Source organism: Fonsecaea multimorphosa (genome assembly GCF_000836435.1).
Source record: "Fonsecaea multimorphosa CBS 102226 unplaced genomic scaffold supercont1.14, whole genome shotgun sequence".
Classification (NCBI taxonomy): Eukaryota; Fungi; Ascomycota; class Eurotiomycetes; order Chaetothyriales; family Herpotrichiellaceae; genus Fonsecaea; species Fonsecaea multimorphosa.
Window position 1 is genome coordinate 616,924 of NW_015971648.1, and position 26,981 is coordinate 643,904.

The window sequence follows — 26,981 nt, forward strand, 5'->3', positions numbered from 1 at the left end:
ACGGTGGATCTCGGAGAGGAAAGTTCTCCGTATGCAGGGTTCTCTCCTGCCGCCACAAGGCTCCCCATTTCTCCGCTTAAGGGTTTGCATGCGGAACGGAGGTTGAGGTCGACGGTCATACGCCCGACACCTACCCTGGCCGAGCTGGTACAAAAGCTCAACTCAATAATGCATTCCCGGCATGATGTATCTGAATCGCCTCGTTCGTCCGTTATCTTTGTGATCGATTCGACGATCAAGATAAGCAAGGATGGTGACTTTCAACCACACGTCCCAGAAGTTCACACTGAACACCGGAGCAGAGATGCCCGCTGTAGGTCTGGGAACTTGGAAGTCACCGCCAGACCAAGTCCGCAACGCTGTCAGTCACGCGCTTCAGACGGGATATCGCCACATCGACACAGCTCTGAATTATCGCAATGAGGTCGAGGTTGGCCAGGGCATCCGAGATTCAGGGGTTCCGCGAGAGGAGATCTGGGTAACCACGAAGCTGGACAACCCATGGCATCACAGAGTTCGTGAAGGATTCGATAAATCCCTAGCTGACTTAGGCATTGAGTACATTGATCTGTACCTGGTTCATTTTCCCTGCTCCACCGACCCTGAAGACCCCTCGAAGCATCTGTCTGATTGGGACTTTGTCAAGACCTGGTATGTTGTTATAGTTTGTCAACCTGAGTCTTTCAGTTCCTGGCTGAACCGCAAAGGCAGGAGATGCAAAAGCTGCTGGATTCCGGCAAAGTCAAGAACATTGGCGTCTCCAACTTTCAGATTCGGCATTTAGAGAAGCTTCTGGGTGATCCGTCTTGCAAGATTGTTCCTGCGGTGAACCAAATCGAATTGCACCCTGGCAATCCATCGTGAGTCTTTCGCTTTTCGGATGCCTTTTGAAGCCATGCTGACCCGTTGAGCAGTCCTAAATTATTAGAGTATTGCGCGTCGAAAGGCATACATTGTACAGCTTATTCCTGTCTTGGAGGCGCAACAGACAATCCGCTTTACAAGGAAGCTGTTTTGTCTGAAATAGCGCGCAGAGTTGGCAAGTCTCCCGCACAGGTTCTGTAAGTGTCCAGGGCTTGTTATCAAGAAATGGTGCACGACACTGACCGAATTGCCAGACTGCTATGGAGCCTCCAGAGAGGCACGAGCATCATCCCTAAAAGCGTGACACTGTCCAGGATCGAGACAAACTTCCAGTTGGATGGTTGGGAGCTGACCCAAAACGACATGGCGGCTCTTAGTGGTATCAAGACCCGGTTCAAGGTCGTCAACGACTCTTGGATGCCAATCAAGGTATTTTTCGGAGACGACGAATAACGGCCTGGAAATTCCCAGGCTATTCAAGCGCTGGGGAGCTGAGACGGCAGAAAGACGAGCGACGAGGTATGTCGATTGATTGCAGGGGGACGCACTTAGAACAAGGAAGAAAGATACAGAAGGAGGACGTAGCCCGTTCCATTGAACAGGCCCTATACTGCGATCTCTCCTCGGTTGGCCGTAAAGGCTGCAGATTTTCATCATGGTGGTGTCTCCCCCATCCTTGCTTCGGCATAAGAGCCCGTCGCCAACCCACGTCTCATAATCTGCGCCGCTTGGGTGAAGAAAGAGTCGATTCTGAGCGCTACAGGCCGGATCAGACCTACTGACTCCTCGTCAACGAGCTCACCTATCCTCTGAAGGGATTCATGAAAGTGCTCCAAGAGTCGAAATGTGCCGCTAACCTGCTCCGGGTTGGAGGACAGCAGAAATAGGTGTATCAAGAAATTGCCAATGAGGATCAACTGCGATCGGCCATCTACTTCTGTCAGTTTGCACTTCACTCAATACAGGAAACAAAGGAAACAGGATGACTTGCGTCGGCCCCAGAATGCCTGCAGACCCTCGAGTGTGATCTCATTCATGAAATCCAAGAAGGCCCGGAGTTGCTCTATTGCTGCGCCAAAAAACCGCCGCAAGGATGACAGCGGATTATTTTTGGCAGCCATCGAGGCTGGAGTCATCAAGGCTCGGAAGAGGAGGATTTGAGTTGCGAAATAGGCCAGGTGGAGTGGTGCTAATCGACAGTGAGCTGGGTCACAAGATCTACATGCGTTTCTTGTCGCACATACCATTGTTGCGGAACTCAGACCTGGTCGTGTTGTAATTCATGGTGACACACAATGGCATCAGCGAATGCCAGGATTCAAGGTCTCTCTGAATATTCAAGAGTCTGCTCTCCTGGCTTGCAAGGTCCAGCATCGCCGCTCGGTATGCGTGATCGGAGCTGCAGGAAGAATTAGTCTGAGTCTAACTTTTCGGAAAAAGGGAGTCCTCACAAAGCTGTGTCCAATAAGTTATGGAGTATCTGGGTAAGCTTCACAAGTTCGAGGAACCGTGCGGCTGTTGAAACATCAAAGCTTGCGCTTGCGACGTCTACCATATCTTTGAGGTCTTCAGGGACATCTTCATCGAATCTCATATCGTCCATGTCCAGGTTGGAAGTCGTGTATGATGTGGCGTGGAGCAAAAAGGGGTTCCCATGGCTCACCGATGCCCACATGTCGGTCACGTAGGTGGCCCACCACAACTTCTTCCTCAGGCTCTTCTCCCATGGTGCAATCTTCCAATGGTTCGGGTCACGGTGAAGCCCTATCATCTGAGCGCACGCCACGGCTTGCGCTGAGAGAGTCCACGTCCGCGGAGTCTCAAACGTGCCATTGCCGGCTGCCTTCTCGTGAATCATCAATAGGCAGGCCTGCAACTTCCAGAGGTTTGGTGCGTCAAGCTCCCGTTCGAGCGAAGCTTGGGCAGCTTGGAATAACTCATATTGTTCAAATGGGCGATGGAGTGTTCTTAATATGGGGTCCTGTTTCCAGTAGACCGCACCCATTCCGTAGACCACTCCTCGAAGGGACGCTGGAATGCTCAGCTTATCCTCCTTGTACGCGCGCAGGAAACGAACTTTGGAAACGACACAGTAGACGGGATGGACATGTTTGAAGTAGAGGCGGACAAGACCAGGGCCGTGCGGTCCTACCTTGAATTCGATTTCCTGCGAGGACTCGTGTTTGATCCTATCATCGTATGGCATGAACCAATCTCTTAGTATAGTGAAGTGAAGAGGCGGGGTCCCTGTGGCGGGATTGCCGGGGTGAACCTGGATGATGTCGCCGTCGACACGATTTGTCTCATTGATGATGACGGATCGAAACGACGCAAGGAGATGAGTATCCTGCTCCGCCGACAGCCCCATACAATGTGCTGTCAAGTCCTGCCCGTCCTCCAGAGTGTGAACTTTGGTTTCAAGTACATGGACATCGCTGCTGCTCTGTGGTCTCGGATGAACGCTCGACAGGCGGCTCTGCATCTCTGCGTTCCCCCTGTGGGAATTAGGTGAAGAGAGAAGATGATGGCCATCAGCATCTCCAGGACTGGCTTGCATCTCCAGCACTCTGTCTTCACCGAGATGTGACTCGGCCAGCGATTCCAACGTATCCAGTTGTTCGTCATTGGGGTCTGGTTCCTGGAGGCCAGATTGCCGCGCAGTCCGGGGTTGCGATGTGGATTGGCAGTCCAGTCCCCTTCCTCGACAGAAAAGACCTTCTCCGATAAGTGAGTCTGCGAGCCCAAGACCACCCATATAATCACTCACATGGTGGCCGGTCTTCGATGACACACGCGCTTCGCCGTCTCCGGCAGGCGTCGCATGGGCGGTTCTTCCGGCTTCGCCATTGTCTTGCTAGACCGAACTCGCTCCGTATCTTGAACCGCCGTCTGCGGGAGGAGTCATCTACGGTAGCGGCCTGTTGCATCGCGGGGTTGTTGTCATGATTGGGTTGATTCGAATCTCAAGGCAACACGATTGAAGATGATAACGGGAAACTGACTCCATATCGGCAGTAAACCAGCGAGTTTTTCCACCACCTACTGCAGCGTGTCCCACTAGACTCATTTGGGGAATACGTAGGGCGGCACCATCTTTATCCCGGAGCCGATTCGGGCTAGAGGCGCCAAGACAATGGAGTTATTCCGCCCCGTAAAAGCGGCCCCAGCGACTTCTCGACGGCACACCATAGATTTGCCTTGTTCCCATTCCACGGTTCGACGAGTTTTGGTCGAAATCTATCCACGACTGGCGAATCTCCGAGGGATAGGCTCGGCTGCATGGCTTGTCATCTCCCCGCAACGCATGGAGATGGTTGGGCGCCTGTGTCCGACAGGATCTGGCCGGGCGGTCAAGTCCGAGGACCCTCGAAATGCTTGGGAGCTTACAGAATAAGAACCAGACATCAAATAGGAATTGAATCGCGAGCTTCTGCATCTTTCCCTGCCACCCTCGCTGCGTCCTGCCGAGTCAAGAACCATTAACAAGATGGCCATCTTACCAGCACGCAAGGCTGTTGCGGTCTCCGTCAAGGCGGGACAGGAACTGAAGGTTGTCAACACGTTTGGCAAACAAGTGGTGGACTTCTGGGCGTTCAATCTCAAAGATCCCAATGATTTTCTGTCCATGGTTCATACCAGAACCATCTTGCTCAAGGTGGCTCTTTCAAAGGGCGATGAACTATACAGCACACGAAGGAAGCCCATGCTTGTCCTGACGGAGGACACGACCAAGGGCGTTCACGATATCATTTGGTCGGCATGCGATGCTGAGAGGTATCGTATGCAAGGCTACGACGGGTACCATGACAACTGCACCGACAACATGCACCAGGCTTTGAAGCACAGCTTTCCTGGCTTCCACATCGCGGACGATTGGGTGCCGGATCCGTTGAATCTGTTCATGAACGTGGCCATTGACCACCGCGGCGGACTAGACATCAAGATTCCTACCTCCGAACGGGGCCAGTTTGTCACCTTGCAAGCTCAGACCGACCTCATCATAGTCATGAGTGCTTGTCCTCAGGACCTGGCACCTGTCAACGGGGGTATGCCGACAGATTGTGAATACTACGTCTTGGACGCGGGAAGCTTGGCACAGATCCCGCCTACTGTGTCTCCAACACATCGCCGCCGGGTCAAAGTAGCTTTGTCGTTTGATTTCGACGCCGTGTCACATTGGCTGGGGACTGGGTGTCACAAGGACAACAACATGGCCGATTATTCCTCGGGGATTTTTGCCGGCCAGGTCGGGGCCATTCGCCTACTCGAAATGCTCAAAAGGTGCGGCATTGCAGACAAGGTGACGTGGTTTATCCCAGGCCATACCGTCGAGACGTTCCCTCATGCCGTCCAGAAGGTTGTCGAGTCCGGAGCAGAGGTCGGACTCCACGGCTATTCACACGAAGGGATCTACCAGATGACCGAGGAGCAAGAGCGAGACGTGCTCCTCAAATGCATAGAAGTGGCGACGAAGCTGTGCGGCAAAAAGCCCAGAGGGTATCGCGCGCCCATGTATACGATCAGGGAGACCACGGTCAAGTTGCTGCGACAGCACGAGTTTTTGTATGACACGTCACTCATGCACCACGACTCGCAGCCATATGTAAGTACTGATGAGCTTTGTTTCTATCCTCCCCTCTCCGTGCCGGAGTTCTCCGTGTATCTTTTTCCCAGACAACTTTACTGACTGGATTTTATGCAGTTCACGCCCAGCGACCCCCCAATCAAAGCCATCGACTTCACCCAGCCGGCCTCGTCATGGCTGCACCCGACAGAGATTTCGCCCCAGACGTATCCCGAGGGGCAACACCCGCTCGTCGAAATCCCCTGCGGGTGGTACAATGAGGACATGATGCCGCTGCAGTACCTGCCGCACCTGGCCAACAGCATGGGCTACGTGTCGACCCGCGTGGTGGAGCAGATGTGGAAGGACAAGTTCATGTGGCTGTGGGACCACTCGGGCGCTGAGGGCACCGCGTCCACGGACTTTGTCTTCCCCATCCTGATGCACCCGGACACGTCCGGGCTCGCCCACATCATCGGCATGTCGGAGCGTTTCATCACCTGGTTGAAGGGGTTTGGAGACAGCGTCACCTTCTCCACCCACGAAGACATTGCCAGGGGATGGCTGGCGGACCAGAAGCAGAAGTTGGGCATTGCTTGAAAGATACAGACAGGGACAGAGAGGGAGTTAAAACTCCGCGCGGGTCGATCTTGAGACATCTTTGCGGACATGCTGGCGCCTTTTTCCTCCTGATATAGGTTCCGACATGAGACACAGCTCATGGTATATAACGTATAGTGCGCTGAAGTGGCCTATCCACCGCAAGTCATGGATGTCGTAGATACCTACCTCGTCGCCATTCCAGCCTTTCACATATCGTCGGCAGTCTCATCCGCCCTACAAGGTACACTTACTTGGTTTCTTTCTTTGCTACGTTTTCCCCGACTCGCGCAGAACTTGAGTAGACTAGGTTCCCTCACCGTTGCTCGTATCGGATGCGTAAACTCCTTCGTGCTAAGAAAATCTTGTACATTTGGAAGCTCTGGGCTGTGATACGAAGAAATTTCACCTCACTCCTGGGCCGCTTTCGGAGCGTTTCGCCGCCTGTGCGAATTTGCATACTGGTATTGATGAAATAATACATGTACATAAGCGTAGGGGCAGCAATAGAAATCGTTCCAGCCCACTCATATTAGCCAACTAGGAGGTCTTAGTAGTGCTTGCACATGCACTTGGCGCACCGCAAAAGACGCTCGTTCGGGTCAATCGTACACTTGAACTCAGCAGCGCAATTCCTGCACTCGCTGGTCTTGTTCAAGACCCTCATGCACTCTTTCAACTTTTCGATCTCCATTTCTCGGATTTTGACCTGCTTTTGCGTCTCGGCGTGGGAAGAGTGCGCGGTCGCGAGCTTATACTTGAGGGTTTTATTATTAAGGGCACAATACTCCAAGACTCTTATTGAGAAGTCCGTGAAGAGGCTGAGGCTCTTGAATCGATCTGACACCAGCAGAGTGGAAAACAGCAGAGTGGGAAGATTCTCTGCAGTCGCTTCAGCCAGGATTTCCTGGACTTGGTGATCTCCTGTTGACTGGGACGCTGCTTCGATTGCGGCGGGCAGGCATCCAACCCAAGACTTGTCGTTCGCATCCTTGTGAAGACACTTAATCTTCCTGTTCGCTAGTGAAACAAGTCTCTCCACCCCGTAATAGTCGCCGATAGAATTGACGCGGATGTGTTGGAGAAGAGGATCCGCCGCTCCCGCATCTGACGCGGTTGGCAAGGAGGAACTTGTGCTGTTGGGTTGGTCTTCATCAGGTGGAGCTTGACTTTTCGACAGTGTACCTGGACCTCATTATTATCGGTTACAAAACCATGTAGTAAATGGATGTATCCTTCCTACCTTCCTCAACCTTGTCGCTGACGCCTTCACAAGTTCCTTGGTCGGGAGTCACATGTTGGTCCCCGTCAACTTCGTAGTCGCCAGTGTATATGAATTGCACCAGCTGTCTCACGACTCTGGGATCGAAGTTGTCCATTTTGATAACGTTGGTGCGTGACTCCTGTGATGAAGTGTTAGGCAGTAGACCTTTGAAGAGCTGCCCGCGGAAAGAGTCGCACCTCAAAAGATCCTTCAGTGGCCGCCTTGATCACCGGAGACTGCGTGCAAACAATCGCCTTGTGGACCTTGAACTCCTCGCCATTGCAGAGAAACTTCAGATCGCTGAAGTCGCCCGACTGCATCAGTTGAACCAAAACTGAGCTTGGGATCTCGGAAGACATCTTTCACTGATATGGGTGTGGAGTAAGGACTTTTGCGAGTAGTTAAGTCATTGATTGCCTGTCAGAGAAGGAAAGGCTGGACTGGTATCGAGGCTGACAGCGCGTATGTCACGGCTTCACACCGCAAGACTGCTAAATCCAATTTGGTTAGCGCCCTTTGTATAAATGGCGGGGCTGAAAAGTCGCAGCCTTGCTAGGCGATTTGATCAGAGGTCGACCACGCAGAGTAATAATGGTTGTTCATCGGCTGCCTAAATTATACAAGAGCTAAAAGTATCACCAAAGAAACTAAGAAAAAGCCAGTTGCGGCATGCGTATCCTACGTATCTGCCCGTTCGCCCCCACGCCTCGGTTCTGTCCTCCCTCCAACGAGCCTCTTTTCCTCCTCGCTTAGGCCTTTCCGACGAGGGGAAAGTCAATCTCATCGCCGTTCGGACCTCGCTCCCACGCAAAGAGAGCTCTTTTGTCCTCCCACTTGCTTTCTTTATCCTTCTGAGCCCAGCGTACAATAAGGGTCTTCTGGACACCAAAGTTGGGATCGCAGCCGAGGACCTTGTTGTCCGCCTTGAGGGGAGTAGCCTTCGCATTGTAGAAGCGGTCAAGGGCCATCTTATACGCCTTGTGGCTGTCTGGCAGACGCATCGTACCATAATTGATGTTCCTTACCCAGATGTTGCCTCGCACTTCGCCGTTGCCAGCATAGTTCTTCATGACCCCCTTCTCCTTCTCAAGCTCGCCGGCCTTCTCTTGCAGCAGTTTGTCGGTCTCCCACTCCTTCTTCTGGGCTTCGGCGACTTCATTTTTGAGATCAACAATCTCCTTGTCAAGTTTGGTTTTCTGGTCGGCAGCCTGTTGCTTCGTGTCTTCCAGCTCTCTGATCTTGTTGTCTCTCTCGCCTTCAGCTTTGCTAAAGGCCTTCTCAAGGCTATCGACCTTGTCTGTGAGAGTGGTATTCGCGGCTCCGCTCTGCGCCAACTTGCCTTCCAGCTCCTTGATTTTAGCTTCGAGCTTGCTCTCCATGTCGTCCTTTTGCTGCTTGAGACTCTTGTTGAGCTCTTCGGAAACTGAGAGTTTCTCAGCCATCTCGTTCCGCTCCCGGAGTGCTTTGATCTCGTCTGCTTTGGCGTGCTCCAACTGGTCGGCCATCAATGCCTCCTTCACTTTGGAGGCTTTGAGCTCGGCCTCGAGGGTCCTGAGTTTCTCGTCGAGAATGGCGCGCTCCTTATCGGCTTTCTGGAATTCATCTTCCATGTCCTCGTATTTCTTCGTCATCCGTGCGCACTCTTGTGTAGCCTTAAGGAGCTCTTCAAATGCCTTGGATTCCTTTGCAATTGCCTCGTTCCGTCGTGCCTCTGACTCCTTCAGCTGAACGTAGAGCTGCTCTCGCTCAATGACGAGGACATCAGTGTCGTGCCGGAGGTCCTCCATCTTCTTCAAGGTCTTTCGAAGCTCTTCTTCGGCATGCTGCTTAACCTCGACAGCCTTCTCGAACTCGATCTTGAAGTGATGAGCACGAGCGTCAGCTTCCTTGAATTGCTCAACCAGCTCATCGCGGAAATGCTCCAGACTGGATTGGTTGTTCATGGCATAATCGCGCTCTTTGATCACAATTTCGAACCGAGATTGCAGAGTCTCCAAGTTCAGTTGGCAGTCCTTGAGCAAGGCTTGGTCCCGCACCAGGTCAGTCTTCGCACTCTGGTAGTCGAAGATGGCACCGTCACGCGCTCGGATCGCACCGTTCCGGTCCTCGATCGCTTCGTCCATACGTTGCATGGCCACATCACGTTCGTGAATAGCTTCTTTGCGCTCTGCAAGTGCCTTGTCCCTTGCCTCTTTGGCCTTGATAAGCTCTTCCCTGACTGACTTGAGCTCCGTGTCCAGCGAGCTACACTTGTGTTCGATGCTGATAAATTTCTGCTTGATAACTTCAAGCTTCGAGGAGACGTCTTTGAACTTCATGCGTGAGAGTGCCAGCTCCGTGGCTAAGGTTTCCTTTTCTTTGAAGAGGACAGTCATGGACGCCTTGAGGATCTCCAGCTCGTGGACGGCCGCATTGTACTCCTCCAGGCGGATCCTTGCGGTCGCCTCAGCCTCAACAAGTCTGGAAGTGATATCCACCAATGTTGCTTCCATGGAGACAATCTGCTTGTGCAGGACGCTGGTCTCTTCTTTGAGTTCGATGCATTCGTGTTCTTTCTCGAGGAGACGACCGCTCAGGGCTTCAAGCTCGATCTCGGCACGATCGCGGGCTTTGGACATCTCGTACAATCTGGTCCTCAATGTGACGCATTCTTGAGTGGAGTTCTCAAGACGAGTAGTGACGTCCTGATATCTCTGGCACAAACTGTCGTACTGCTCTTTGTGGAGGAGTTTCTCATGAGTGGCTTTGTCAAGGCTTTCGACAATCTCCCGAATTCTAAAGAGCATATCATCGCTGGTCTTTTGCACCGATCTGAGGTGCACCTGGATGTCCGAACGGAAGGAGACAGCCTCCCTATGGTAGGTAGAACGGACCGGGGCATGGGAGCAAATCAGGGAGTTGACAGCATCATCGGAAGCTTCTGACTTGCTTTCCTCTGGAATGGACTTGACGGAAACTTGCGGGATCAGCTCAAACTTGGGCCGGCTCGCAAGTAATGGATCTTCCACCACGGGTTTGACGTCAATTTTGGGAACTTTATCAAAGGCCGGCGTCTCGACAGTTGCCGAAAGAGGGCTTGGAACAATGGCAGTCGCCATGTCGTCTGGAGGAGAGCAAAAGATCGCAAGAAAGTGTTCGCGATAGCGGTGAGGAAAGAAGGGCAGCGCTGGTAGGGAAGAGGTCTTCTAGAAGATGTTGATGTGCGAAAGGATCAAGCAATCGAAGGGAAGAGAGGGGAATACTTATACCAACCATGTAAGGAGCATTCGCCAGCCTCTGAAGCACTCTCTCGCAAGTCGCTGAAAGCTGAAAGATTTGGGTGGTTCTAGACTGAGCAGGCTCGCTTCTTTTGGGCAATTTGTGCCCTCCACGTCAGCTCCAGGCCAGACATGGCCTCAGACATATCCGCCATTTCAATGAAGCCGCATGAAAGGGATTACGTTTCCCGAATGGGAGCAAATCAAGTAAAAGGCATGCACATGGCGGGGTATGTTGAGTACTTCTAGGCTGGCTGAGCGCAGCTCTGGAGCCTTCCTTCCGTAGACTGAGGCTGACCGCCCGAACGTCGCATGTACTCGCTCAGCCAGCCACCGTATATTTTGGCTGAGACCCTGAAGACCAGTTTCGCGCATCGAAGCCAAATGCAGAAAGTCGGCGGGGTTATGCCGCAAAAAGGGGAATTTCTTACCAAGAATAGCGGCCGCATCCGTAACGAGGTACTTCTGCCCAAAAGTACTCTGTATAGCGAATTACTACGACAATGTGGTGTGTGCATTACCAGAGCTGCATGCACTGCACTACCAGAAGCGCGCACTGCTTACTTCAGGTGGTGTCTTGCACCTTTTGCGCTGGCTTAGTAGTCGTACGAGTGATGGTTCAGCTGGAGCCCCTGGACCTCGCCTGGAGTTGTTCTGCCATGAATTTGTTTTTGGCCATGAGAGCTGACGACTTTTCTAGTGACCGCGTCAGCCACGTGGTGTAGACCCCGCTAGGCTCGCCATTGTACCCGTAGGGAGCAGATTAAATCGTGTGCTGAATGCCATTTACAAGGTATCTTCTGATGGCGTTGAGAAAGGAAGTTTGAGTGATGAACATACCAGGGTATGCATGGAAATGAGGGATGCCGGGATTACAGTTTTTCCATCGCGTTACGGGCCGCGCCTACCGAGCCTAACCCGCCGGCCACGCCGCTTTAGCTTTAGCAGTTCACGTGACAGCCAAGACCACTATGACGCTATCCCCCGGCCAGAAGAGCGCTTGGCAATGTCTTTTGAAATCGCGGTCCTGTCATTCAATGTGGACACTCACAGTGCCTCAGTCACGGTCTTATCATTCTCAATTTACCATCGTCTTGCTCAACCAACCCCTAGGAAAATTGATCTATATCAAAAGCTGTTGTTCTACCCTTGAAAGTAACGATGGCCCTTCCTATGCCCGAGCCTACTGTGCCACCGCTGCCACTTCTCGATTACAAAGTTCTCTCTTTTGACGTGTACGGCAGCTTGATTGAATATAAAGCCCACATTCTAGACTCATTCCAACCCCTCCTCTCTCGTCTCCCAGCTTCATCGCCCTTTCTCAATTCCACGCCTCTTACTACCACCGTTCCCGACTCCGCCTCTGTGGGGTCTATTGAATTCCTGAAGCTTTTTCAGCGCCAAGAAGACGCCATTAAGCTAGAGAAACCCGTCAGACGATTTGATGAGATTCTGGTCGAGATATGGAGGCGCATTGCTAAGGAATTGAGCGTGGAGAGTAGCGATGATGAAGCCAAGCGCTTTGGAAGCGAGGCTGTCATCTCTGGATGGCCGACGTTCCCGGGAACCTTGGACGCGCTGAAGAGACTGAGTAAGCACTATAGGCTTGTGGCTCTCTCGAATATCGATCGATTCGCTTGGAACATTACTGCAAACTCGACGTCAAGTCGCCTTGGAGAGGTGAGCTGGTGGAAAATCTTCACTGCAGAGGACTTTGGCGACGACGCAACCCGCGCGGATGACGCAAAACTGGAGACCCTGATCCAATACTGCACCGACAATGACGTGAAAAGAGAGCAAATCCTGCATGTCGCACAAAGTCTTGGTCATGATCAAGCCCCTGCAAAGCGGCTAGGACTAAGCTCTGTGTGGTTGATCGGAGATGGGCCAAGATGGGGGAAAGAGGCGGAAAGTAAGATGGCGCTCGAAAAGAAGCTAGTTGGCTACGCATGGAGGTTCCAGAATCTCAGAGAATTTGCAGATGAGGTAGAGAGGGTGGCAGGGAGTTAAGAGACGATGGAGTTGCATGCGTCGCCGCTGAATTCATGGGTACTGGGCGAACAATACCTGTTCCTTTCCTGCTCTGGTGGTATGCTCCGTCGCCCCTCAGGGGCCAGCTCTGTTCCCCTCAAACGTCCCTTTGAGAGCAAACATTTCCAATCTCTTGAAGTTTTGTGCTTAAATGGGTATATACCGCCTCGTGGATATCAGGGATTCTATCGGTAGCCGGAGCCAATGTTCTTCTCGGTGTCATCGTTCGTGAAGATATGTAATCTGAGGTGGGCTCGTCGGCCAACTCTATTGAAGCCACAGGAAAGAAGACCGAAGGGTGAGGTGACCGCTGACGCAAACACAGCTGCCTGAGTGCGAAAGCCATCCTGTTGACATCTTCATCAAAGAGAGCGATATAAAACACGCACTCTGCTTATGGATCGTGGCAATTCTTTGGATTGTCAAGAGCTGTAAACAATGGGCGATAATGGCATCTATCTAGTCGTCAGTTAAGAGAGTTTACCCATATCCGCTGGATCCGACAGCAAAGGCCCGCCTAACATACCTACGCAAACCCTCCCATGACGTTCTAGAATATGGGACTATAGGCGACAAGTGGTGGCCCACGGACTTGTCTGATGTATCTTCGGCGCCTCTCCTGCCATAACAGGATAGGTCGATTAGTCGGCAGTGCTGACCACTGGGTAGGTTAGGTCGTGCCTTCAAACACGAACCTACACAGCCACTATTACGAGAGACACACGGTCTGAGAGCCTTATGGAAGCTACGGAGAAGCCGATGATCCATCCATCGGAAGTATATTTAAAGCATCCATCTCCCCTCAGCAACGGATCCTCTTCAGCAGCAAAACAAACACCAAGTTCAAGTCTTACAGAAACATCCTGCAAAGTCACCCACCATGGCAAACCAGACAGCTGTCATCCTTATCGATCCCTATAATGACTTCCTCCATCCGAAGGGAAAGCTTACCCCGCGTGTCGCCGAAAGCATGGCCGCCACGGGCACTATTGAGCATTTGAAAGAAGTTGTCGCTACCGCCCGCAAGAACAAGATCCCCATCTACTACTGCCTTCATTGCCAGACCGACAAATACTCGTTTCAGGGATGGCAGATGATGAATTGGTCACTGGAAGGGCTCAAAGAGAACTTGGTCTTTGAGAAGGGTTCCTGGGGGGCAGAAATTTACGAAGGCCTGAAACCCAATCCCGAGAACGGGGATGTCGTCGTCTCGCAACATCTCAATTCGAGGTAACAAAAACTTGCGGTGTTTCCTGCTTGCTGTCTGCTTAGCTGACATTCCGCTCTCAACCGGATAAAGTTCTTTCCAAAATACCGACTTGGACTATCAACTTCGACAGCGGGGAATCCACAACTTGGTCCTAGCGGGTATGGTCGCAAACACATGCATCGAGGCGACGGCACGATACGGATATGAGCTGTAAGTTGTCCCTGCGTTGATTCAAACGTAACACCGCCAGTGCTGACTTATGCAAGTGGATACAATTTGACAATGATGTAAGTTTGATTTGCTTGCCTTGTACCTGCCTTGGGAACCCTGCAGCTAAATGTAAATCCAGCTCGGACGGGACAGCTGGGTTCAGCACGGAACAGAAGGACGCGGGCACAAATTTGATCTGGCCATTGTTTGCAAACAGAGTCTTGACCGTCAGCGAATGGACTAAAAGCTTGGAATGAAGATGAAAGGACGTCGCTACGGGATGGTTGCGATGCTTAAAGCATGTTGCAGAGTACGAATGGGGCAAGGAGCAGATGGGTGCGTTAGGAATACAACATCTTAAGGATCAATAGAATATCGAAATGGCAACAGAAAAGCACCATCGTGACAAATTGTGTCCATCTCTCATATTTTGCAAAACTAGGCAAGCTTCTCCCAATCCCAAAATGGTTGGCCACCTTGCATATTAGTGTTTTTATTCTTATGAATGTCTGAAGGGACTCTGGCATTCTATTGCAGCCTCGCGTGCTCTCATTGGCTCCTGCCTGCGCGCTGACTGCCCTTCTGGTCCTAGCGGTGGAAGGTGCGGAGACAAGGGAAGATATGTTCCCGGCTAAGTCTGCATTAATAAGAACCACATCTGCCATTTTTTGCATGGTGCCATTCGTTCCGGAAGATTACTAAACAGCAGCCATTGATATGAAAGCGCTAGGGTTGGCACTGGCATGTTCGTGTTCGTCTGCCCTCCGTCGCTTTCCCTTCCTCTTCTGAACAATGGCCAGTTCCCCAGGCACATCGCGCCGCTGTGATGAGTGTCGCCGGAGACGCAAGAAGGCACGTTATCGGACGAAGACCACGTTGCAAACAACACTTGGCTGACATGACATCGTCAAACAGTGTGGCCTTGAGGAGCCCGAATGCCACCGATGTGTCTCCAGGGGCATCAAATGCAGCGGACCCAATAATGCCCGCATCTACGTCCATCGTAATGCAGAGAATATGCGCACACAATCTCACCGAGGTGCTCTCAGGGTTGCGATGCAGCGGTATACAGCCCGTCCTGACTCTGATTTGGTGCCTGAGGCGCAGGCCGCGACGGCCGCTTCCTCGACTGTCGAGGCTCTTCAGAGACTCATAAGACAGACTCAGACGTCACTTCTAAGACTCAGGACGTCGCTAACGACGCTACCTGTAAAATTCTTCTACTCGACAGTTCTGGATGCATTTCAACCAAAAGATCACATGGGCCTTTTTAGCGGCGATCGAGTTCCATTGTCCCCGACTGAGGGGGATTGCTCGAGCGTGGCCGTATGCATCCGCTCGTTACTGCCTCTTGCGCAACAATCCGAACGGCACATCTTGGACCAATCAATATTCAGCCTCCTGACCATGTACCTGAGCCTTTTAACCAAGGATCCGAAGCTGTCAGAATTGGCCCGAGCCGCATACACATCAGCAGTTCGAGCATTTCGCCTTTTCATTGGATCTCGATCCCAGGCCGAGTTGGCCCATCCACAAAAGAGCTACTGTCAGCTTTTCCTCGCTCTCTCTACAACGCTGCAGCTGTTCGAGGTATGCATGGACAGAGACCATCCCGACAGCCGCTAACCACATTTACGGACGCAGTTGGCTAACAATATCAGTACGTGAATGATTTGGGAGAAACCGGAACAGGCTTCCTGACTCACCACGAGGGAATGCTCCAGCTCCTCCAGATATCCGGACCCGAAGTATACCAATCACCTTATCTACTTCAATCCTTCTCGGGACTTCGCGGCATAATTGTAAGGAGCCCCTCGATGTAGCATTTGCCTCGATTTTCTGAATCAATGTTCGTACTAAGAGGTACAAAATGCAGATATTCATCTCCTTGCAGAGACGGCGCCCCAATTTCCTGTCCGAACCTAAATGGATATACATGCCGTTCTTTTGTCGCCCCAAGACAAGGAGGGAACTCCTTCACGACATCGCGCTAGAGATTCCCTCTCTATTACATCGAGCGGATGACTTGATCCCGTCGCTGCTGAAAAGTCCGCACGGAGATCCGGGCCGTCTAGACGATCTCTTGCAGAAATTGAGAGTAGCGCAGGAACTAGTTGCCGACTTTGCAAAGGTCAAGTCTGATCTTGAAGCATGGTTGCACAACTTCAAGCAATCATGCTCACCTGCGCCCATTTACTGGAGCACAGACACGGTCATGGACAACCCCTATTCCCACTCGGATCCCATGTGTACACCGAACCTCGAAGACCCAAAATACCAGCTGAGATTCCGTGACGGCCAAAAGGCCGGCGTGTTGATCTGCTACTGGAGCTTCATACTAGAGCTGCTGATGAGCTTACTTGACGTGCAGATCGCCGTTTCCACCCTGGCTGGGTCCGAGTCAGCCACCGAAGTAAAAGATATCACCAAGGCCATGTGCGAGGACCTGGATGCAAACCGTGCCGCAGCAGACGACAACGCCTTCTTGATTTTGCAGTCAATACCGTATCTGACGTGTTGCCTGGAAGGTGTCTTTGTGACGCAGTCGCCGCTGAGCCTCGTTCAAAGATACTTTGCTCGATCGCACTCATCTCAAGCCGTTACGAGGGGATCGACAGATGATTGACGCCGCGAGACCTTCACACCAAAGGCAGAAGACATAGTCAGACAAGAAATCAAAGAGAAGTGCTATGTATACATTCAAGGTGACACGAAGTGGCAATCTCGCCCGTTGAGCATATTACAGAGTCCGCTTCGAAACAAGAAACCTCCACAAAACCTCTCGATGAGAGACCCGATAGAGTATCAAGGTGAAAGTAATCCATTGCAAAGCATACAGACCTCAAGTATATCCCAATGAAGTCCGAACTCCCTTGTTCGCCCGCTGACTTCTCCGTACCGCTGTTCCGTCCTTCTGCTTCAAGGTCTTCTCCTCGTCTTGCTGTTTGACCTGTCGCTCGATCTTTTCCACCGCAGCAGCAACCTTGCCTCCCAGCTTTGCTGCCGTCGTAGTAGGCAGCTGCGGCCCATTGCCGAAGCTTTGACCGAGTCCTTCTCCTCCCTCCACAATCTCGGCGGCAGCTTCTTTGGTTCTCTTCTTGGCCTTGTCCACCAACTTACCCACCGAGGCCGTCGGCTTTCTGGTCACATTTCGACTCTTCGGTTTCGCCGTTGAGCCCGTTGCCGAGCGCTTCTCGACTTTCGAGCCGTGCACGGCGGATTTCCGCCGCTCGCCCCGTTTAGGCTGCTTTATCGCGGACCCGGCATCTGGGATCGGAGGAGGAGCGACGAATCTCACGGGGGACACGGCCGCATGGTCACCGATAGATGGGTCTGGCTGAGAAGTCGGTGGCGGTAGCGAGAGCTCTCGGCCTAGGTCGCCTGGCAACAATGTCTGGGAGGCGTCTCTCATCTCGATGTCTACATCCCGTCGCGAGATTGGAGATGGTGTGAATGAGCGATCTTCATATGCGGGCGTCGACTCACGCGCCCAGTCCGGTGGCGGCATTTCGGGCTCGACGCTCTGTCGGATATGCTCCTGGGTTGAAGGCAGCAGTGCGGGCTCTATGCTCTGTTGAACGTAATCTTGAAGCACATCCGCCGCGTACGGAGTTGAAGGCGTCGAGTCTAAAGGAGGCCGTGGAGTATCCGGACGACTTGGGGGTATCGAGCTCCGCTGACTGAACGCTGGCGTCGGTGGCTGCGGCGGCGCTGGTAGCACGGATTCCATTCGACTGAATGTGCGAGCGTTCCCCACCGGCATCGTTGTGGACATTGGATTTTCGATCAATTCTGCGAGTTTGAGATGTAGCGGACGATGATAGTGAGTCGATGCCCAACCCCTAGCCTGTACCGGTCCAGGAGGCTCCTCTTCACTGTGGGAGGTCCCTTGGTTTGGTGCACGCTCTGCTTTGCAACACCTGCAACCGCCTGGGGAGCAGGTACAGTCTTGACCTTCTCTGCAAAGACAGAGCTGCGTCGACAGATGTTGTTGACTGTCCACTTCTCTTCCCTCCTCCACCGAGGGATACGCTTTAGGACATCCACATCTCCCAAGTGGACAGGAGCAAGGACCCTCCTGTGTACACCCACAGGGCTGCGTGTCCTGAATATCCGATCCCTTCTGCTTGTATCCGACGAACGAATTCATCCGTTGCCCTTCTTGACTTTGTGATGGCGCACCATCGTCTACCAACCGGGATCCTGCTGCTTGCTGCTGGTATACTTCCGGCTCCGTGGACGCGTCGTAGTCTGCACCACGAAGTTTGTTATGCTCATCGCAGTCCGTGCAAGCACATCGATCAGGGTGACACCGACACTTGTTACCACCTGCACTCGCACCACAGCCACAACTGTCGACGGGCTCGACCATTCCGTGTCCGCCATGCTCGCTGCACGTAGCACAGTGACACAAACCTGGGAGGCATGAACATCGCTTTTGCTTTTGCACATCTCCGCAGCCGCAGCTTTGCACGTTGCCAGGCACGCCGGGATGTCCTTCGTATCCTGGCCCCCATTTCCTTTCCGCCTCGCTCTTCAATTGCCTTGCTTGCTCCGTGTGATCGCAGCTTAGGCACTCGCAGTATGAAGGGTGGCAAGAACATGCCGCGGTAGAGCATCCGCAGGGACAATCGTGAGGCTTTTCAGGTCTTCTTGTCTCGGGTTCTTGCCGTTGACCTTGCTGTTGATCGTGAAGCTGTCCGTGTTGTGCTGGAAGGCCGTTGCATATTTCTTCATATCCATGGGGCTCTTGTGCTTGAAATCGCCTCTGTGATGCCTCCTCCTCTTGCCTTGCTGCTTGACTGTCATCTCCAGGTTGGACATGCATATGGCCCTCTTGGGGTTCTACCCCTATTTCTGACGACAAGACATTCAACTGGCCCTGCAACTGCCTGCTCAGGCCGCAAGGAGAAGGCGTATCAAGATCATGAGCATGAGTCAAGAGCGCGCTCGCTGGACTATCCTTATCATCCCCATTACCTACTCCCTCGTCACGCCTCTGCAACACATATATCTCTTCTTCCGGCTCATCGCTGTCTTCGAACAAGGAATCAATGTCCGAGGACCTTCTCCGAGGCTGGGAGTGACGAGCATTCGCGACGCTCGAGCTGATGACAGGCGAGTCCGAAAACGCAGGGCTGTAGCTGAGGTCGTTGTTTGTCGCATCCGGCTGGCCCTGGGCCGGCAGGTGGTTATTATTCCACCTCGAGCGATCAATGTCGTCGGGATACTGCGCCGCCGCCTCTATCATCAAGTCAAGCGCTCGCTGCTGCTTGCTGATCATGGGTGTGCTGGCGGCGGCACCCCACGAGTATGGGCCTGGGCTGTATATTGTTTCCACGGTGCCGCTGCGGGCGTTATGGCTTGGTAGTTGCTGTTGTGCCGAGTAGCTCATCTGTGTCTGGAGATGTGGTCCTGCCGGTGATCCAGCTCCCACGACGGGATTCTGTGCTTCATTCGAATAGGGGGGATGTATATCATTGTTGTGCGTGTGGAGGTCGTCCTGGAACTGCTCCCCCTCTTCTTCTAGCCACAACGACGGCATATTGCTTGCTGCTCGTTTCCCCCAAGTGCCTTGACTTGATCTCGATTTCCTTCCCACGATGTATGTCTTCTTTTCTGTACACGGCCTGCAGGGTCTGTAGCTGGCATTCACTGCTTATTGGGTAGGCCTCGAGACTGAGAGTGGGACTGAAATCGTATCCAAAAGGCTGGGATAGTTGGGAAACAACACACCATGAAAAACAGAGTTTTCTTACCATGCTGCATCCAGGGACGGTCGAGTCCGACACAACACAAAACAGACAGCAGAAATAACTTACCGACTTCCGTAGTAACCCTTGTTTTGGAGGTACCTAGGTATGCATGTATCTGATCAAAGAATGTGGACCGGTAAAATTGGCACCGGGAGCTTTTGCATTCCATCGGAGCAGCACGTGCAGCGCACAGACTGAGTTGAGATCCAGCTCCGTCGTGACGGACTGCCCTACTGCTCGTATCAGATTGGCGGGAGAAACGAGTGCCTGTCACTTTGGTCCTGGTGCTGGAAATGGAGAAAGGCAAGCTGGAGTTAAGTCCGGAGGACGGGAAGAATCTGAGATGGTCAAGGTAAAGGAGAATTTTAGCTCAACACACGCGATGCTATTATCTGTAGCTCTTCTGCCTCTGCATTTCACCGTCTAGCCAAACAGCTTCACGAAAAGCAGTCTGCAGTCTCCTGAGACACCCCCCAAACTATCCTCCTCAAGGTCAACTTTGCGCTGAACAGGCAAAAGCGGTAGAAAAGAGAAAAAAAGACCAGTCCACCTTACTGAAGATCTCCATCAACAGTGTCTGGTGGCGACAAATCATTTCTCGCAGCGATGATTGTCCATCGCATGCAGTCCTCAAAGTACATGCCCCCAACCTTGGTCCATTGACCAAGGCCTCTCTTCTTTGCATCCGAGTCCGAGAATTCACACTTGTCATTGAGCTGACTCATGAAGTTTGAGACACACTTGTCTTTGCCATAAGCCTTCATGGAAATACCGTTGACATATGGTGTGCCTGTTGGCGAAGCACATCCGTTGAAGTCAAAGGCGAGACCGATGGTCAGCTCGTAGTCGAATTTCGAGTTTCCATCCGATGGAAACAGGTCACATTCTCCCGGTGACACGACCCCTGAGCTTGATGCAGATGTGACTTCAAGCCCCTGGTAAATAACGATGTTCCGATCAACCAGACTCTGGCAAAAGTTGGAGATCGGGCCTTCGTCCAACTGGAAAGGCGAGAAGGGAAGACCCGAGTTCCACGTAGTGGCAACCGTACTTGTGGCTTTCCCGCTGACAGGGGTAGCACAGTTCAGCACACCAGCCTTCGCTGGGCTCGTAGTGGTGGTGAACGCAGTCCAATGGGCACAGTATGAGGTTTGCTCGGATGCAGGAGGGACAGTGGTTGACACAGTTTCGAGCCCCCACGAGTCTGTACAGCTTGCGCTCCCACCAAAGGCAGCCACGCCGTCACAAGTGAATATCGAGACTTCGCTGTAGCTCACCGTCATACTTGTGAGGGTTGGATGTGCGCCAGAGCCGACAGATATTGGGGGAGTCGACGTGGTTCTACTCACCAGAGAGACTCCAGATGATCCAAACGACCACGGGCCGCTTGGTCCCAACGTGGGGAGTAATCTCGAGGAGATAAGTGTAGACGATATCATCGTACCTCCGGAATACACTTCACTGAACACGTCGCCGTTATTATCTGTGGCCAAAACGGTGAAGTCCTGTAGGCTGCTCGGGATCGTTGTCGTGGTGATAGGAGGGCTGGAAATGGTCGAAGTGTGAGAGGAGGTGGTCGAGCTGGGAGAAGAGATAGTCGAATTGTGAGTCGTCAATGATGTCGAATTTGACGTCCTCATGACAGTGCTGGAGGTCGTATTGCCCATAGTCTGCGTAGTGTTTGACGCGAAGCTGACAGTACCAAATTGCACAGTCGCGTTGTCGGGGATTGGTGGAAACTGAGTGATCCACGAGGCAATCTCAGAAGAAATGGACGGGTCATTCCACCAGGGGCTGACTGTGCAGGCCGGAGCGCTTGTAGTGGCGTTTACGGTGAATGTCGTAGATGTGTCTGTTCCAGAGCACCGCGTAACAGTCGCACAATACTGGCTGCACGTTTGAGTGGCAGAGGCAGTTCCATTCGAGCTCACAGTCGAGCAGATGTCCATGCAATCAGTGTACGCCGTTGATGAACAGGACGAGGACGAGCTTGAGGTAGTCGACGAGTTTCGAGAAGTCGTGGTTGCTGTAGACGACGGATTGGTTGATGGACTGTTTGTACAAGGCGATGCTGTACAATGGGTCGTTGGCAGGGTCAGTGATGCCTCGGGCACAGCACCAGGAATGGGAGGAAGAATGGGAATCTGCATCAATCAGTATCACTTGGAAGGTCGCAGGGAGAAATTTGGAATGCGCACCGGTGGAAGTGAAAACCCATCAGAACCCTGACCACCGCATGGTCTCTTGCATGACCGTCCCAAGCTAAAGATGCAACCAGCCATGGATCCAACCCAGTCGAGGACATCTCCACAACCACCTTTGCACAGAGGCCCGATACAACTCCATGACCAAAACGGAAAGTCAATGTAACCACCCTGGATGCTTCGAGTGCTGTGTGTAAGCGTTGCACTCCATGTGACCGCCGTGACGCTGCTGCTGCCGCTGGTCCTGCTCACGCCTGACTCGGTCGTAATGCTCCATGGATCCGGCGTAGTTGTGTCATAAACGAAGCCAGTAGGGAGCGAATATACAACGCCTGATTGCCCAGAGGAAGTGGTCACAGAGCAAATCCAGCCATCGGCACAACTGGAACCTGACGGCTTCTGGTCATAGCATAAGGGGTCTGCAAGGGCGCAAACAGGGCACGCGCAATTGGCCGTGCTTTCAGCCACAACCGTTCCCGATATCAACGTTGTACTTTCCCCATACCAGGACCAGGCCCAGCACCATGGGTCAAGATCGTACGTGAGTGATGTCGAATGGTTGAACGAGTAAGTATAGATGCACGGCATTTTGCCAATCAGAGACACGGTGGGCAGCGTTGGAGTGGCTGGAGGAGGAGGTGTCGTGATTCCAGGCAGGGGAGTAATCGTGACGCTGGAAGATGAGCTTGAGCCAGACATTGATGCCAAGCTGGAGACAATGCTAGAAGAGGAGCTCTTCTCGCTTGTACTCGATTGCGTCCCACTGGCAGAAGACGAGCTTGATCCAGAACCAGATGCTCCAACAACTGATGACGACCGCGAGACCGACGAAGCAACACCAGGACCAGCAGCCTGAGTCGTTGATGAAACTTGTACAATGCTGATTGTGGTTCGAATGACCGTAATGAATGTTGTGGAACTTAGATCAACCGTACTCGTGAACGATGTTGTGATTTCAGCTCCGGCAGTCACATTCGAAGGCAAGGCAATCGAGAGTGAGCTCACACTTGATGAGCTGCGATTTGCGAATGGGGCTTGTGCTGACAGTGTACTTTGCGGAGTGCTACTGTTCACGGAGAACGACGCAGCGACGCTCGATGTTCTGTTGGCTGGAAAGGATGGAAGCATGCTCGATGTGCTATTTGCCGGGGATGGTCGGACTGTGCTCGAGGTGCTGTTTGTAGGAAATGGCGAAGTTAAGCTCGATGTTCTGTTTGCAAAGGACACAGTCATGCTCGGTAGAGTAATAGGCTGCGAAAAGTTTGACGAGCTCGCAAAAGACATCGTGGCTTGAGACTCCGTATGATTTGACTGCGAGACAACAGACATTGAGCCTTGGAATGAAGACATGGAGGTGGGAGGCAAGACTGAGGTCATCTGAGCTGGGGATGTACGATTGGTAGAACCGCTAGGTACCGGTCGACTCGACATAGAAGAGTTGTTGCTGCTGATCGACTGCATAATGGAGGGACGCGAAGTCGACGAAGAGGTATTAACAGGTGGCGCAACTCCTGCACTCGTCGAGCCAGCAGAGGACGACCCCAAGGGAGAACCCAAAGGCAGAGTTGCTGTGACAGAAGTGGATGAAGTCGCTGAGGTTGATGGGTTGGGGGCTGGTCCGCTCACGGATGTCTGAACCGGAACCACTGTCAAAGTGCGCGTATCAACCGTAACAACAGTCGTAAAAGACGTCTTAACCGAACTTCCCGATGTAGAGGTCTCAACTGGAATTACTGTAACAGTGTGGGTATCAACCGTGACCACAGTTGTAAAAGATGTCTCAACTGAACCCTCTGATGTAGAGGGTGCCTCAACCGTGAATACTGTTGCAATGGTTGTTTCAGTACCAACAACAGATGTAGAGGTTACCGTCCCATCGAAGGCCACAGATGAAGAAGTGATGCCACCTGAGGAAGGAGTAGCTACAACAGAGGATCTGCTTGTTGCACTGCCACCTATGCTCCAGTCTTCCCAAGGGTGAGGGCCTAGCCACCACATCAATACACCACTTCGAAACACTTGGAAAGACATACCAGGGTTAGCAGACCCATTGCCACAGACAGGGCAGTCGACATCCAGGTCGACACGCTTGATGTTAGAACCGAGTTGCTCTGCTTGGACAAAGCCGAGCAGGCTGGCGATGAGAGCAAAGAGAACGAAGTTAACGAGAGGAGCCATTGGGGTTGATTAGCGAGCGTTGATAGTCCTCGTCGATTCTCAAATCTGTTCGTGTGTGGGGGACATACGGAAGAGGAAGTTCAGAAATCCAAGAAGGTCGTGGGATATATATTAGGCACACAAGTCCATCTTCACTTACTGAGAAAAATTTTCACTTCATGTCACTGAGGAATGAGTGACGACCTGGAAGTGCAGCATCACAGTGACATGGCAGTGAAGACTAGGCGGAAGAGAAAAGCCTGTCACTAAGGGTGCTGGGAACAGACTCAGCTCTTATCCAGGCGGCTGCCTTCACCCTGAGTGAATACGCACTGTTTGCTGTCATCTGAAACTTCTCTTGAAGTTTGTCAATTCCAGCAAAGCACCTGCGGTTAGAGTGACATGCTTTGAAAGACTCTGCTTGATCTTTGTCTTTGTTCCGTACTGCAAGCAACCTCAACTGTCAAATTCACTCGCGGCCATTCTTACCTGCTGCAAACAGGACAGCACACTCAAGGTGTGCTTCAAATATGGCGCCTTGAATCCCATACTGGTGAAGAGAATTGTCTTATCATGTCCAGATCACTCACAGCGTCAAGGATCGGGTTATTGACCCTATTTTCTTTGGAACATTCACCGCATATCGCGGTGCTCTGGATCTCGATTCTAGATCTCCAAGACATTGGCAACGTATGGTCGAAAGGAGTCTACCACCTGCGCGCTGACCGCAAGGAAGCCATGATTGTTGGCCGGCATAGGTGAGTATGCGACTGTGCACAAAAACTCACTGCGAGAGCAGTCGTCCGAAGTTCAGTAACCAAAAGTGGCATGGGCTGAAAGCCTAAGATAAAACACATTCGGACGTCGGAAACCGGTATTATCGAAGTCAGACATCCCAGCCGTCCATGTGTGGTGCAGGCCAGTGGCATCGGATTTCCCCGGAGCTCCCAGTCCAGGCAACAGATTTGTAGGCGTTGAGCGAACAGTGTCGGTTCTTCTCCATTGCCTCCATATGAAATAATGGATCTTCCAACCTTCCCCGCACACTTCGTCCACTGTCTTCTGTGGGGAACCTCGAGGCTGACAGTCTTGAGAGTCAACAGGTGCTGACATGGGGCTTCGGCAGATGCATCCAGAATTGACGGAGAATTGCCGAACACCTGCTCTGACGCGGAGAGTCTACTCAACAAGATATAAGACAAATGACCAAATGATGGTCCTGCCATCTGGTTGCTGCGCCGCTCAAGTGTGCCTGGCCAACCATCAATAGTGAAACTTTGTACTCCAGAGATTTTGACAGTCGGCACAATGCCTGGACTTCTCCTAACGCCAGAGACCGAGTTCAACAAAATTCAGATCAAGAAGCTGCACCCAACCTTCGCGGCCGAGATTGAAGGGGTTGATTTCTCCAAGCCAATTCCAGACGACGTGTTCAGGGAGATCCTGGCCGCTTCCGCGAAGGTAAATCTGGAGATAGACTGTAGTCGTTGCAATTGACAAGGCTCTGACTGCTTTTATAGTATGGTGTGATTGTGTTCCGGAAGACTGGCCTCGACGACAAAGGGCACGTTGAATTTTCTCGCCGATTTGGCGAGTTGGACGACATCAGGCCGTACATGACCAATGGGAGAAAGCCACGATATGAATACTATGAGCTTTTTGACGCCGGAAATATCGATCCCGACACGAACACTGTTCTCTCACCAGATAGTCCCCGTGCACAATACAACAAGGGCAACGCCCTGTACCACGTCGATTCTTCTTTCAATCCTCGAAGGGCGTCGTACTCGATCTTGAAGGCCCACGAACTGCCACCACCCAACACTGGTGGCAATACCGGATTTGCTGACACGCGGACGGCATTTGACGAGTTGGACCCCGATTTGAAGGCCGAGCTTTTGGAAAAGAATTATATTGGCGCCCATTCCCTCTACTCGTCACGCAAGAAGGCAGCACCGGATTATTTCAAGGATGTCGATGTGAACAACTTTCCAATGCACAGACATCGCCTTGTGCAGAAGCACGAACCATCAGGTCGGATGAATCTTTATATTGCCGCTCACATGGATCATATCGTGGATGTACCTCCAGAGAAATCGAAGGAGCTTATGGACAAGCTTATGGCGCATGCGACGCAGGACAAGTATACCATAAGCATTCCATGGAACGACCCTGGTGACTTGATTATCTGGGACAACACGTAAGTTGATCATCTCCCACCCAGATGTATCATATCTCCCACGGTCTTTCAAATGATCGTCTCTTTCGCGCAGTGCTAACTCGATATTTAGATGTGTTATGCATCGAGCTGAAGGTGGATCATTCGCTGGAAAGTACCGGCGAGATTTAAGGAGGACCACAGTGCACGATGACAGCCCCTATGCCTGGGGTCTCAATAAGCAAGGACAGGATGAGAGACCAGGCTTCGTATTGTATGACTTGTGAAACTTCTGCCGAAAAGAACCATATTGACTGTTGAAAGCTTCAACCAGAATTTGCCACAGACAGCGAAGGCATGACGAGCATTGAGGTAGTAACTCAGACGGACGCCATACGTTCTGTAGTGAACGAGGATTGGCGTAAGAAGGAGTCGGGAGGAGCTTAGAAGGTGCGAGGGCGCAAGGCTGCAGCCGAGCCTTGGAGAGTCTTGGCGTATATTACGTAACCCCAGTGAGCAACCTTAGTGCTTCGCTCTTGTCCCGCTTCGTTGCTTGAACCACTTTCCATTGAACCTCGCAACAACTACACAACGACACGGTGGTCTCTCCCTATAAGTGACCTGAAGTACAAACTCTAGCGCCATAATCTGGATGCTTATCCTACCCGCCTGTTCCACGATTTCCAAAGCCACAGCTGCCAACAGA

General features: G+C 52.2%; 13 protein-coding genes across 13 annotated transcripts; 6 read left to right on the plus strand and 7 right to left on the minus strand.

The window, feature by feature from the left end:
- Nucleotides 1-250: 250 nt before the first annotated feature.
- Z520_07260 (uncharacterized protein) lies at nucleotides 251-1,317 on the plus strand (the record flags this gene model as incomplete). The annotated part of the gene is made up of 4 exons (XM_016777759.1): nucleotides 251-651; nucleotides 708-860; nucleotides 915-1,061; nucleotides 1,119-1,317. The coding sequence occupies 4 exons, from the start codon at nucleotides 251-253 to the stop codon at nucleotides 1,315-1,317; spliced, it is 900 nt and encodes a 299-aa protein (XP_016631269.1).
- A 200-nt stretch (nucleotides 1,318-1,517) lies between these two features.
- Nucleotides 1,518-3,791, minus strand: Z520_07261 (uncharacterized protein; the record flags this gene model as incomplete). Its single annotated transcript, XM_016777760.1, has 5 exons — nucleotides 1,518-1,795; nucleotides 1,844-2,053; nucleotides 2,109-2,263; nucleotides 2,316-3,579; nucleotides 3,632-3,791. The coding sequence occupies 5 exons, from the start codon at nucleotides 3,789-3,791 to the stop codon at nucleotides 1,518-1,520; spliced, it is 2,067 nt and encodes a 688-aa protein (XP_016631270.1).
- Nucleotides 3,792-4,351: 560 nt separating this feature from the next.
- On the plus strand, nucleotides 4,352-6,028 carry Z520_07262 (uncharacterized protein; the record flags this gene model as incomplete). The annotated part of the gene is made up of 2 exons (XM_016777761.1): nucleotides 4,352-5,467; nucleotides 5,567-6,028. The coding sequence occupies 2 exons, from the start codon at nucleotides 4,352-4,354 to the stop codon at nucleotides 6,026-6,028; spliced, it is 1,578 nt and encodes a 525-aa protein (XP_016631271.1).
- A 550-nt stretch (nucleotides 6,029-6,578) lies between these two features.
- Nucleotides 6,579-7,651, minus strand: Z520_07263 (uncharacterized protein; the record flags this gene model as incomplete). Its single annotated transcript, XM_016777762.1, has 3 exons — nucleotides 6,579-7,213; nucleotides 7,272-7,431; nucleotides 7,490-7,651. The coding sequence occupies 3 exons, from the start codon at nucleotides 7,649-7,651 to the stop codon at nucleotides 6,579-6,581; spliced, it is 957 nt and encodes a 318-aa protein (XP_016631272.1).
- A 390-nt stretch (nucleotides 7,652-8,041) lies between these two features.
- Nucleotides 8,042-10,390, minus strand: Z520_07264 (uncharacterized protein; the record flags this gene model as incomplete). The annotated part of the gene is made up of 1 exon (XM_016777763.1): nucleotides 8,042-10,390. One exon carries the CDS (start codon nucleotides 10,388-10,390, stop codon nucleotides 8,042-8,044), a length of 2,349 nt encoding a protein of 782 aa, XP_016631273.1.
- Nucleotides 10,391-11,710: 1,320 nt separating this feature from the next.
- Nucleotides 11,711-12,559, plus strand: Z520_07265 (uncharacterized protein; the record flags this gene model as incomplete). The annotated part of the gene is made up of 1 exon (XM_016777764.1): nucleotides 11,711-12,559. One exon carries the CDS (start codon nucleotides 11,711-11,713, stop codon nucleotides 12,557-12,559), a length of 849 nt encoding a protein of 282 aa, XP_016631274.1.
- Nucleotides 12,560-13,460: 901 nt separating this feature from the next.
- On the plus strand, nucleotides 13,461-14,004 carry Z520_07266 (uncharacterized protein; the record flags this gene model as incomplete). Its single annotated transcript, XM_016777765.1, has 2 exons — nucleotides 13,461-13,810; nucleotides 13,881-14,004. 2 exons carry the CDS (start codon nucleotides 13,461-13,463, stop codon nucleotides 14,002-14,004), a joined length of 474 nt encoding a protein of 157 aa, XP_016631275.1.
- Nucleotides 14,005-15,017: 1,013 nt separating this feature from the next.
- On the plus strand, nucleotides 15,018-16,626 carry Z520_07267 (uncharacterized protein; the record flags this gene model as incomplete). Its single annotated transcript, XM_016777766.1, has 3 exons — nucleotides 15,018-15,590; nucleotides 15,662-15,802; nucleotides 15,895-16,626. 3 exons carry the CDS (start codon nucleotides 15,018-15,020, stop codon nucleotides 16,624-16,626), a joined length of 1,446 nt encoding a protein of 481 aa, XP_016631276.1.
- A 216-nt stretch (nucleotides 16,627-16,842) lies between these two features.
- Nucleotides 16,843-17,763, minus strand: Z520_07268 (uncharacterized protein; the record flags this gene model as incomplete). The annotated part of the gene is made up of 1 exon (XM_016777767.1): nucleotides 16,843-17,763. The coding sequence occupies one exon, from the start codon at nucleotides 17,761-17,763 to the stop codon at nucleotides 16,843-16,845; it is 921 nt and encodes a 306-aa protein (XP_016631277.1).
- Nucleotides 17,764-18,188: 425 nt separating this feature from the next.
- Z520_07269 (uncharacterized protein) lies at nucleotides 18,189-18,386 on the minus strand (the record flags this gene model as incomplete). The annotated part of the gene is made up of 1 exon (XM_016777768.1): nucleotides 18,189-18,386. One exon carries the CDS (start codon nucleotides 18,384-18,386, stop codon nucleotides 18,189-18,191), a length of 198 nt encoding a protein of 65 aa, XP_016631278.1.
- A 183-nt stretch (nucleotides 18,387-18,569) lies between these two features.
- Nucleotides 18,570-19,545, minus strand: Z520_07270 (uncharacterized protein; the record flags this gene model as incomplete). Its single annotated transcript, XM_016777769.1, has 2 exons — nucleotides 18,570-18,794; nucleotides 18,850-19,545. The coding sequence occupies 2 exons, from the start codon at nucleotides 19,543-19,545 to the stop codon at nucleotides 18,570-18,572; spliced, it is 921 nt and encodes a 306-aa protein (XP_016631279.1).
- A 762-nt stretch (nucleotides 19,546-20,307) lies between these two features.
- On the minus strand, nucleotides 20,308-23,244 carry Z520_07271 (uncharacterized protein; the record flags this gene model as incomplete). Its single annotated transcript, XM_016777770.1, has 3 exons — nucleotides 20,308-21,642; nucleotides 21,719-21,900; nucleotides 22,095-23,244. The coding sequence occupies 3 exons, from the start codon at nucleotides 23,242-23,244 to the stop codon at nucleotides 20,308-20,310; spliced, it is 2,667 nt and encodes an 888-aa protein (XP_016631280.1).
- Nucleotides 23,245-25,425: 2,181 nt separating this feature from the next.
- On the plus strand, nucleotides 25,426-26,562 carry Z520_07272 (uncharacterized protein; the record flags this gene model as incomplete). Its single annotated transcript, XM_016777771.1, has 3 exons — nucleotides 25,426-25,578; nucleotides 25,638-26,317; nucleotides 26,409-26,562. The coding sequence occupies 3 exons, from the start codon at nucleotides 25,426-25,428 to the stop codon at nucleotides 26,560-26,562; spliced, it is 987 nt and encodes a 328-aa protein (XP_016631281.1).
- Nucleotides 26,563-26,981: the final 419 nt, after the last annotated feature.